The sequence below is a fragment of the Sinohyriopsis cumingii genome, chromosome 16, assembly GCF_028554795.1.
Source record: "Sinohyriopsis cumingii isolate HCF-2022 chromosome 16, ASM2855479v2, whole genome shotgun sequence".
Taxonomy (NCBI): domain Eukaryota; kingdom Metazoa; phylum Mollusca; class Bivalvia; order Unionida; family Unionidae; genus Sinohyriopsis; species Sinohyriopsis cumingii.
Window position 1 is genome coordinate 81,252,917 of NC_142976.1, and position 12,298 is coordinate 81,265,214.

At 34.5% G+C, this 12,298-nt stretch overlaps 1 protein-coding gene across 1 annotated transcript; it reads left to right on the forward strand.

The window, feature by feature from the left end:
- The first annotated feature begins 369 nt into the window (after nucleotides 1–369).
- Nucleotides 370–11,308, forward strand: LOC149780884 (deoxyribonuclease gamma-like). The gene is made up of 7 exons (XM_089937986.1): nucleotides 370–844; nucleotides 1,993–2,081; nucleotides 2,747–2,833; nucleotides 3,137–3,243; nucleotides 6,744–7,011; nucleotides 8,191–8,287; nucleotides 10,350–11,308. The coding sequence occupies exons 1-7, from the start codon at nucleotides 686–688 to the stop codon at nucleotides 10,395–10,397; spliced, it is 855 nt and encodes a 284-aa protein (XP_089794112.1). The 5' UTR covers nucleotides 370–685; the 3' UTR covers nucleotides 10,398–11,308.
- The last annotated feature ends 990 nt before the right edge of the window (nucleotides 11,309–12,298 follow it).

The window sequence follows — 12,298 nt, forward strand, 5'->3', positions numbered from 1 at the left end:
TTCAGCTCGAGGCTCCACACTCAGTTGTTACCTTATATGCCTTATGATAACATTAGCGTGAGAAACTTACGAGCTTGTGGTTTCTATTTTAGAGTTGCTTTCTAGCCATTGAAGTTATTTGATGAAAGCTTTTTTTGTGTTAGCTTAAAATAGCACTATTGATCTATTGAAATAAAACAGGAAGGTAATTATTATACGAACTTGAAAAATTCTCTGCTGCAGTATAATTTATGCTAATTGGTAATAGGACAATTTGATGAATATTACAAATGATTGTTAAATAAACCTATTACTGAAATTAAAACAATTATTTGCCAAATACCGAATGTTTGCTGGAGGTTGACACGTCACATGACGTGATTCGGTAGGTGGAGCGATCTCACGTTAGGTGAATATCTACTTTAACGTTCATAGTATTGTAAAGTCTACTGCAGGTTGAAACAAGAACGTGGCAGAGGTTCGTGGCGTGTTTCTAGCATTCGTCTGGTTATAATTGTAAGAGAGATATTTGTATTTTCTTTTGTTTTGCTGGGATATGTTTTTGTTCCTACTGACATCGTGTGATCAGTAAATGACGATTACCTTCAGCTGACACATTAACTGTTAGTAGGTGTACGAACCAGTTCGAAATACTTAACAGCCTCCAAAACTCCATATAACTAGCCTACAAGACAAAATACCAGCCATGAATATAACTAAGAGCCCATTGGTATTTCTGATTGTTCTGGTTTTTATTCAGCTTTTTGGTGCAGGACATGGAAATATAAAGATCGGTGCTTTTAATATGAAAGTATTTGGAGTTTCGAAAGCCAACAATCCGGAAGTTATGAACCTGTTAATAAAGGTAAAACTTAAAAGACATAATATACTCTCTCTCTCTCTCTCTCTCTCTCTCTCTCTCTCTCTCTCTCTCTTATATATATATATATATATATATATATATATATATATATATATATATATATATATATATATATATATATATATATATATATATATATATATATATATGTGTGTGTGTGTGTGTGTGTGTGTGTGTGTGTGTGTGTGTGTGTGTGTGTTCTGTACGCATGGTGATAATAATTATGTCGATGATCTGTACTCCCATCTTCCGGTCTTGAGTTAAATCTGGTTTCATATGAATAAATCGTGGCTAAACGAACAAAATGTAACTAAAGTATAAAATATAGTGTAATTTGCACCACACGCAGTGCATGTATGTATCTATGTATGTATCGCTTGTACGTATTAAAATGCGGATCTCGATCTCTCGTACACACACTCCATTTTTATCCATTTACAACTTTAATTCTGCAGCCAAACTAACGTTTCTCTTTTTCAAATCCACCCCACCCATGTTCTATCCCGACACTCATCCGCACATCAAACTCAAGTTCTCAGCGTGACGCCGTTTTTAGTAAATATATGACTATTTGATAATTACACGTATATGCTTACTCTTCAAACATCATGTTTAAGTTTCAGTTCTCTTTCAAACTGTATAAGTCGCAATCCATATAAGTGTGGTTACAACATTTTAATGTTGTATTTAATTAGATTATGAAAATAAAACATTTTAATGTTGTATTTAATTAGCCTATGAAAATAAAACATTTTAATGTTGTATTTAATTAGCCTATGAAAATAAAACATTTTCCTTGAAGGAACATTTATGTCACACAATATAAATAACCTATCGGAAAATGTCAAACTTTACAAGTTCTGATGTTTTTCAAAACCGATCACGTCTATGTAGACATTATACTTTACAAGTTCTGATGTTTTTCAAAACCGGTCACGTCTATGTAGACATTACTTATCTGGACCCCGTGAAGTTGACAATAGGGGATGTTGGGCCCATTGTAGGACGCGCTGGCTGTATATATGTCACTGTACAGATGTATTAAAGAGGTGGATATGCGTCAGAGAGAGAGAGAGAGAGAGAGAGAGAGAGTTACTGTATTATAATTACAGGAAATTCTTGTTTTATAGATCATCCTCCGATATAACATAATTTTGCTCCAAGAGATCAGAGATTCCACTGACAGAGCGATACAACGACTACTACAAGAAGTAAACAGGTATCCCTTTTTAAGTTAAAAAATGTATTTCATGTTGTTTCCCTTTTACCCTGTTTGATCCCTGTGCCCATTTATCTCTTCATTCAAACATTTATTTACTGATTTAATTCATCGATTCCATTAATCGCTCTGTTCCTTTCCTCTCTCCTTTCTTTATCCAATAAGTTTTGCTCCCTTTCTCCTAACTTTTCTTTCTTGTTTATTACTTTTTAGTATAAACATATTCGAATATCTTTCGTTAAAAATTACATTCCTACACTAATTCTATATTATATAGAATTATATAGAGTTTCAAACGAGCAAACCTTTACCTGAAAGGCAGGTAATTAACTATATGATCTAAGCAGTCCAATTTAGTCTTTGAGACATGTGAATACAGGCAAGTTTGTGTTTTCATATGAAAATTCCAATAAAACGTTCGTCACATCCGTCCGTCCATTTCTAAATCCATCCCTCCGCCATTACATCTTGTGTAAGAAATTACTTTCGCAGCACTTACTGAATGGATTCAGGTCAATTTCATTATGCTAGAATATTTTTCCATTAAAGACATAACCTTTATCAAATTAATGAGGTAAGAAATATGTTAATAATGACGATGGCGATAACTATGGTGATGAATACGGAGACGATAACGTTGATGGTGACTTTTCACTAATTTTCAGACGGGCTGGTAAACGTCCATTTACGATGAAGCTCTCTGAAAAGTTGGGCAGGACAACCAGCAAGGAGCAATACGCATTCTTCTACAGGTAAATATAAACAATCATATGATACATTAGTCTCACGGACGAGTGAGTATAACGATTTTTCAAGAAGGTGATTAGCAAAAATATAAAAACAATGTATTAAGCATAAAGCGAATTCTCTGATTCAGACATGTTCATCCACCATTATGATTATGAAAGGCAACATTTGCAACAACATATTCACACTGACAATTCGCATTTTGCTGTTCAAATGGGTAAAGTTCTAGCAACCGCGTAGACAAGACGCGCCGAATGACGACGTTGATGATAATAAATATAAACAAACTCGTCATTCTATTTCCACAGAACTACTTCAGGGATCTCCTTAAGGAGCAGCTACGTGTACAATGATAACGCCAATGACAACTTCGAGAGGGAACCCTTCGTCGTTCATTTTGAATCCACTACGACGGGTTTGTATATAACATGCATAATCTGTTTAAAATCTGTACGACAGTACTAGTTAATTACGGTTATCTCAAATACGTTTATATGACATATATACCGTTTTATTGCACTGCAACTCCATATAGTAAAAGGCATCTTTTATAATGGAAGACGCGATTAATTCGCCTACAAAGCTTTAACGATTTCAAAAAGAAATTAAGTTTGATTTTGTTAGTTTAACGTCATTTTTCAGCACATGCAAATAAAAAATGAAAAGAAAGAAAAGAAACGTATTAACTGGTTTACAATGCCATGCAAACCACGGAGAAACTTTGCCATTTGAGACAATAAGAGTATTAAGACTAGGAGAAAATGGAATAAAATAAAACCAGCAAATCCGTATAATTACGAATGTCTAGAAGAAAACTTGAAAATTACTCTTCTGAGTAACTTTTCCTAACGCGATTTACGTGTTTCACGGTATTGGTCCCACTCGGTATTGTTTCAAGTAAGTTCGGAAAATAACTTGTAAATTGATACTGTTTAGGTCAAATTGTCCAGATGAAGGCCGACAGTCTGTCTGAAAAGAGGGGAGAAAAGAAAAATAAAACAGAATTCAAACTATGTAGATGAGCTTCTTCATATACAAAATCAGATGACAAGATAAATATTTGTCAAAAAGTAGTGAACGATTTCCTATTTGTATCCCAAGAAATAATCAGATTAAGTTATAGAACTATGCAAATAAGACCCCATGTTAGTGCTTTTTAAAACGCAAATTAAAAAAAAACACAATGTTTTATAACTGATCTGATTCAATTGTTCTTCATAAAAAAAACGATTGCATTATGATAGTTTAAGTTTGGGATCTGTTATCACATCAAATATTATGTACCGATATATTTTGTGTTTCAGTTTGTTCTGACATTTAGAATAATATGAAGCGTCAACATTTAATTTTCTTTTCTTTAACGAATTTCATTATCTCTGGGTAAGATTTCATACTGTTCTCAAGTTATAGATTTTATCAAATTTCTACAGACGGATTTAGCAGCAGGGATAAATGAGATTATGGTATGACCCTACTTAAAATGCGAGTCACACCGTGTCTGTCAACAGCTTCAGAGGTGTTTCGTATATGGTCCTTTGACATCAGCTTATTTTCATGTTCTTCTAAACAACCACAAACCAATCTTAAACAAATCATGCACACCTTTCAACTTTGTACAAACGATGCTGATCCTCCATCCAATATGGCCGAGATTACTAAAATATAATTACATTCAATGACTTCTTTTCAACAGAATATGGCACAGTTTGAGCCCCCTTCCCAACAAAAAGATATTAAATTGAAAATTTGGCATGATAACTTTTCAATTTTGTGATAAATTATACCAAACTGCCATTGATATGATGACCATTACTAATATATTAACGGAATCTTTTTGAAAATCAGCACAAAAGAATTTGATCAATTTAGTTAAACAGCATTTTAGCAAGACGGTCTCTCAGTTTATTCATGTGACGTTTATTCGCTAACCTGAATAACCGTCGCAACTGAAAAATGTTCAAACTTGTTGAGGACTGTTTCTCAAGAGATGCTTAACCGGACTGATCAACCAACTTTTTCCGTGTAGTTTGTCAGCCATCTTACATGACCACCCTTAAAAACATTGTTTTCAAGCGCTAAGTCGAATTAAAACAAATCTGAAATATAGCATCCATACATTAAGACATTTAAAATTTGTGAGATTTAGGGTAGTTTGCTGTTTAATACACCCACAGTTATCAATACTAAAAAAGAAAATGCTAAAATGTTGACTGGGGCTGAGGGTGCCCGAGTGGTCAGTCAGTCACGCTTGCCTTTGCCGATTACTGCCATCTCACCTCTGTCCGTATGGGTTCGAGTCTCGGGCTCGGCCACCGTGAGTATATGAGAAAGATTGGCAGAACCTTCCCTTGGGTCGATGGTTTTTACCAGGGTTTCCCGGGTTCTTCATCCACTAGTTATTCTGTCTGCAATGCATAGCCTAACTTGCCCTGAGAAACGGTGTTAAACCTCAAAAGAACCAAAAGAAATCATAATCTGATCTCATTTGTCACGGAGCAATTTTTGGTATGACGACCTTTGAGTTTTACGTAATTGATGCTGAATTTCCATCAGTTAGGACCACCGTTACCAGACAATGTTATGGATTGATGCACATATGAAATTTTACGAATGATGTTGGTCCGCCAGCAAATATGACTGCTCTTACTGACATTAAAATCCTTTTAATGACTTCCTTCTACAAATCCATCAAACATGTTGATCAAGTTTGGCGTAGCCATCCTGACATAAAGGTCTTTATAAACAACTTGCATGTATTATCAAATGTTGTCGCTGTTTCAGAAACTTTCCAAAATCCATATACTGACAAGATAATGTAAAATTCCGTTAGTTTCTCCCTTTTTTTTAAAGAGAGGGCTTGTTAGCTCTTGCTGTTGGACAGCGGATAATTAATTGTTGTAGTCCGATGAAACGTGTTCAACAAATAAAACGTGCATTCAACATTCAAATTAATATTGCTGGGTGTGAAGTGGTTTGAGTTTTTGATTTACTGGAACACCAACATATGAAAGACTGTATAATGCATGGGCAATATGTGTTGAGTGACTTGTCAGACACACGTTATAGCAGACGATACAGGCTGATCTAGACAGAATTCAAGACTGGTACCTTCGGCTGGTCGTATCTTATGAGTGTTATTATTGTTCTTAACTTCAACGCTGTGACAAGATATGATGTCTTTGTTCAATACCTGATTTGTTGAGATACCATTGCCTCTATGTTAAGTAAATCCGAACCGTATTCTGTCCTTTTAAAATATGCCATTGAAATAGAGACTTTACTTAAAAGCACGAGGCAGGTGTATTGATCTTGAAGTGTAGAATTAGATAATATTCGGTAACAGAGAGAGAGATAGAGAGATCCATCTTTCAACTAACGTTAGAGAGTATAGCAAGTAATACAAAATAAACCATTTTAAGCAATGCTTGACGCTGTCATAATATCTCATCACCAGCAGTCAACTACCAATCGTTCCCAATGCTTACAAACGCTAATTTATGTTTACGTTGTTAACTTGACTGACTCTCGGTACACAGATAAATTCACATATATTTAGAAGACTGAAAATAATATTATTCAAAAAACAAAATCTATTCCTTCTCAATTTAATCAATCAGTACCTAAAACAGCAATTATAGTGAGTCCATTTAAAGACAGAAAATCGGCCCTAGTTCTTGTTTTCTAACGAACTATATCAGATATACACATTGCGAGCCATCATGCTATCGTTACGGTATATACTGATTGTATAATATATTCCTTGCTTGCAGTGAACTTCCGTTCGCTGTTGTGGTAAAACAAACAAGCAAACAAAAGCAAACATGGAATATAATTTACATGTATTGACTTTCATACCAGTAATGAAATAAAAAAAGTATAACTTGTTTGAACTCTGTATTGTTCTGAAACTTTCAGACGTAAAGCGTTTCGCGCTAGTAGGTATCCATGTGAAACCAGAAGATGCCGTGAATGAAATTATTGCCCTAAGTGATGTCATAAAGGAAGTGACGTCACATTTGAAAGAGACAAACATTATCATAATGGGTGACCTAAATGCAGATTGTTCTTACGTGTCCAAGTCAGCTTGGACGAGAATACCTCTACGCCAAGACCCGAAAGTCACGTGGCCTGTAGGTGAAAACATCGATACCACCACAGGTTCAACGGATTGTGCGTACGATAGGTAAGTCACGTGATCTGGGTGAAGTTTGAATATTAGTATATGCCAAAAGCTGCCAGCAGTGTGTGACATCATTAACTTCTGTTATTTAATGAATATAATAAATTTGGTACCTCATAAACAAATGTAACGTCATTTATATTACAGCAAGAAAAACGTTAATCAGTAACATCATTAAATGATCTTTAAATTATGTCACAATGTTATTTTCTCCTTTTATTACTTGTTATATCGATAATATGAGATACGAATATGAAACAATAAATTAATTACTTTGTGTAAAAAGATAAATTCATTGATGCAACTCTGTCAATAAGAGATACAATATTTCCCCATCAAGAGTGAGTATTTAGTCATACATAAACCGGGCACTCTGAATACTCTCTCTAATTCTTGGGGATAAATATCTTTTTGATGGGTAATTGTTCATCCTACATTATTTACACATAATGGTAGATCATTTTTCTTACCTCATAGTAATGTTCAGCGAAAGGCTTGGCATACATTCGTACATTTTAAACTTAAAATTGTGACGTTCATAATGCTGCAAATAAAGAACGCCCTTGAGCATTATACATTTTCAGGAAGTTCAAAAACATCGCATTAAATCTCCTCTCACCAGACGTGAACAAATGTGAGAAGCACACAAATGTTTTGTTCAGTATACATGGGGAACCTGTCTAATCTGGACATTCGTGTGACAGGGTTCCCCAGCATGTCTCATACTGAACATTTGGCTCACTATACATTTCTGGCATTTTAAGCAAGTTTCAGTTTCATTCAGATTTATCTCCCCTGGAAACAGGTGTTTGGTCAAGTTCCTCAACAACAACATTGATAAGAATAGCAATTTATTATAGATTAGAAAATCAGGCAGCGGAAAAATAATTTATATTGTCTATATAATTAGTAATACACGTACAAACTTCATTGATTTTGTCCATAACATAGTTGATACATCAACTAATTGTAATTTCAATAAAATGATCTTTTCATTACATTTGAACATTAGACGTTTGACCCTAAATTTTAGATGGCGGAAAATGATTGCAAGGGACGTAACTATGAAAACTGATGACATGATATGACATCATGTAAAAAATAATATAATAGTTTGTTTGTTATGATGACTAATCAGACGAGCTACTGTGTTCAGTTCCAACACAAGTTTATATTCAACAGGTTCATCATTTCCGGAACCAAGATACGAAACAGCATTGTCGAAGGAAGTGTCCAAGTTTTCCATTTTGACACAGAGTACAAACTCAGCTATACAGAGGTATTGAAATATCATTTCTTATCACTGAAATGTTGAAATATTAACAAGACAGATAATGAATGTAGAAATCTCTAGTTTAACTGATTGTCACATACTTTTCTAAATCAACTTTATTAGTTCATACCCCGACTTTCCTTCTTTTAATTAATGTCACGCTGCACGCCAGAGATGTTAATCCTCACTGCATAACAATGAACAGACGAACAAATAATCTATCTTTCATTATTTGAAAACAAGAGACGGAAATTTACCTTCAGAAAAAAAGCCTTACAGTTTCATGAAGCATATTTGTCGTTCATATCGAGACAAATGGAAGTTATAATGTTTAATAATCAATGTTTAAATATTTTTTAAATTTTATGTCTATAACACAAAAAGTTCTAATCACGGACGCTGAAGTTCCAAGGTGACGGTTGACATTTTAGATTGCGATTTGAATTGGTCGTTGTGTCTTTAAGGTGAAGGAAACCTGGAAGAAACAATCTTCCTTGAATGAACGACCTGTTATTTATTTATTTATTTATTTATTTATCATTTTAATCGCCAAATATCATCACAATGAACATTAAGTACACAAAAACTTGCTACTTAAAATTCCTGTAGCATGCATCAGGGAGAATATATAATATCATACTTTAGTATAGCAGAACCTAAGAGAGACATCCAACTGCAGATCTGTAAATCGAGCTAGATGTAACAACACCATCCAAAACGCACATTTTATTGGTCTTTTTTGGGCTTTAGTTGTAGGCTTGGCGAGTGTTAAGGCGATGTGAACATCTGAGACAAGGAGGGAAACGTGGCGCTTTGCTGTCCGATCTAGGGTAGCTGTTAAATGTATCCCTATTAAAAAAATCTTTAATCCAACTGTATTGAGCTGCCACGTAACCAGGCTTTACGCATCACAAGATCTGTTCGAACGCTTCCATTTTGATTTCGCTTAATGTTACACTTGATCTTAGCATGTAGCATTCAAAGAGAGCTACCTTTCATATTATCAATTCACATTTAGAATGTTAGACCATGGAGTGCCGATCTTCGTGGTATGTGTTTAGGCTTTAATAGACAATAACAAGAAAGGAGTGAAGACAAAAATAGCTTTGTACAATTTAACAAATAATTTATTTCTCTAGAAAAACAAGGCAAAAAAAGATAAAATGAACTTAGGTTTTAGAAATCAAATCCAACAATAATCCAAGAATTAAAAAGTACTAGTCCTAGTGATATAATGTTCTAATGAATTTAAGTTCGAGTCCCAATGAAAATCTAAAATGGAAGGCGATCAGTATGCTATAACCATTATAGTGGCGATGTGTCTACAGTTCGTTGTTGTACCACATACAATAATCCAGTGTTTGAATTTAGAATAAAACTTAAAAAAATAGCTTTGTCCAAGAATTCTGTATGAGCCCTAAAATATCCCAGGGAAGAGAATAAACAATTCCATAACATAAAATTTTAACTCAACTGGTCACAACAAAACACATATCAGCGTCCAAGGTAAAAAGCCCAAACTAACTAAATTCTCTACAGACAAAGGTTATACACTAACCTGAAACGCAAAACAGATTCCCGGATGAGGGTCAACCATCCGGTAAGACCAGAATTTCGAGAACATCATGGACGCTATTTACGTCTAAAGTCACTTAGTCCCAGTCATCCTCGTTTTCACTCTTATCAATTACATATTAAGAATGAATAAAAAAGATGTTTACTTGATTCTCAATCAAGGCCATGAACTAGGTCAGCTTTTAGATACAAAGTTCTATTATAGGTGTTTATGACTAAAGAGTCAAGTCAAACTAATTTCTGGAAAATGTCAAAATCCAGTAAACAAAATGACATTATTATAACATTTAATGAAAATAAAAAATTAAAACTTTCAAAAACAAACATACATAATATATAGACCTCCATATCTAAACCAATCAACAAACTCCTGTCTATTGTGATATACGAGAATAAAGAGAAACATATGTATATGGTATGGAAAGATTGTCCACCAGCGTTTAAAGTGCTTTCTTATGGTATTTCTTTGTTATAATGTGTGTTTTTCTCTTAGGCACTGGACGTGAGTGACCATTATCCAATCGAATTAGAGCTGATTTGATCCAGTTCGTCCGCTAGGAAGTATGCGCCACCTATACACACAGCAGCCTTTTTGACCTGTATCACCACAATGCACTTATACTCTGTCGCAGAAATTTCGGATGACGCCCAAACTCTTTATTGGCATACTCGCCCCGTGGAAGTTGGAAAGACGAGAAATAATTTTTCACAATTACGTTTATAACAATATAGAACAGAATGTACTTTATTTTTTGCTAGTCCATCAATTTGTGGACTTTCCAAGAGAAATAATTTAATTTATTGGAGTGAATTATCAAAATTAGTTTTTCCACTCCAGTCAGTAGAGATGGCTAACATTAGGATTATGACAAATGAATTTCATCCGCAGTATTGTCATTTGCTTGGTCATGTGGTGACCATGTCGACCTGTCACACGGGTGCATCAGGTTAAAATCCCACAATGTACTGTATTTTTTTTTTCAGTTGGAGTTTTATGTTCCTTTTAGCTTGCATTCGGCCAGAGATTTATGTTACTGCTCGTATGTTCTGTGCTAATACACATAAAACACGGCAGAATATAAACGGCAAACAGCTGCTATAATTGTAAGAAATCTGCTTCTTCAGTCTATTATGCACTTTCATTATAGGATTCACGGTACTAATTCAGTTCCCCTAGTAAACCTATGCAATCGCCATGACATTAAAAATTCAGTAGCTTAAAATTTTTGAGTGCTCATGATCAAACCTTCATTTATCAGTATAGATAAAACCTGGATGTCAGCTTCTGTGTCGAGGAAAGGATACGAGCCGCGGCATTTTCTGTACCTGTATGTGTTTTAAACACGTGCTTTCAATTCCGCACCAAAGAGTCAGGTGCTAATTTTAGTGATGAGTGTTCCAGACTCGAGACTGTTAAAGGACTGAAATTCCATCAATAAAACAATGTCTCTATTTTTTTTCCACTTACAACTAGGATAAGCTTTCAAAAGATTTTTTTCCCTACATTACTAACCAATCCTGGTCAGCCAAACCCATATATACTCTTATTTTATGTTCACTCATTTCCAGGCTGATTCCCATTTTTCCATATCATTAGTACGGCGTGTCCTATAGCACAACTCACACAGGTCCTATAGCACAACTCACACAGGTCATGTAGGCGCTCTGAGTAATTTTTTGCAGCTACAGGTGTAATTGTGAAGAATTTGATCTCACATACCTTTAAATGGCATTTATTAACTTTATTTCATTCATTGTCCATCAAAATTCCATTGAAGATTATTGTATAAATTCGTCAAGAAATGCTAAACGACAAATTCAATGATAACATTTTTAGACGCCGTCACCCAAGCGCGTTGATCCCGTTTAAATCGGTTTCTGTCGCACAATATGATGTAACAAGGAAAGCGCCTGCTGTTAAGTTGTACAAGAAAAATAAACAGAGACACGACAATGTAAATTATAACAAAGCCTGGGAAAATACAGGCAGGAAAGACAAAAAACGAAGAAGAAAAAAACGGCACACAAGTCCAATAAATTGGGGGTAATTATGTAACTTTAAATATATCTTTATGGATGGTATGTTGTGTCTTATATTTCAATTCGTACATAATACATATTTTTCCATGCACATATCTTCCTTCATACACATAAACAACAGTAGAAAAGTGGTTGACAACAATTCGGATTTATTTTACTTAAATTTTACACTGCTAAATTATAATTTTGAAGCAATGTCATATATACAAGTTAAATAAGACGTACTTACAAAAATTGTATGTTACTCTTCTATCCCATTCATAGTTGAACATCCTTACAAGAAATGAATGAAAATGCACGCGACTTCTTTTTCGCGTGATTGTACCTTGATTCCCCCTCCACTAGTAATAGTTAAATCCAATATCAACTTTCTTCACCCAGTTGAATGCCGAACTGCCGTTG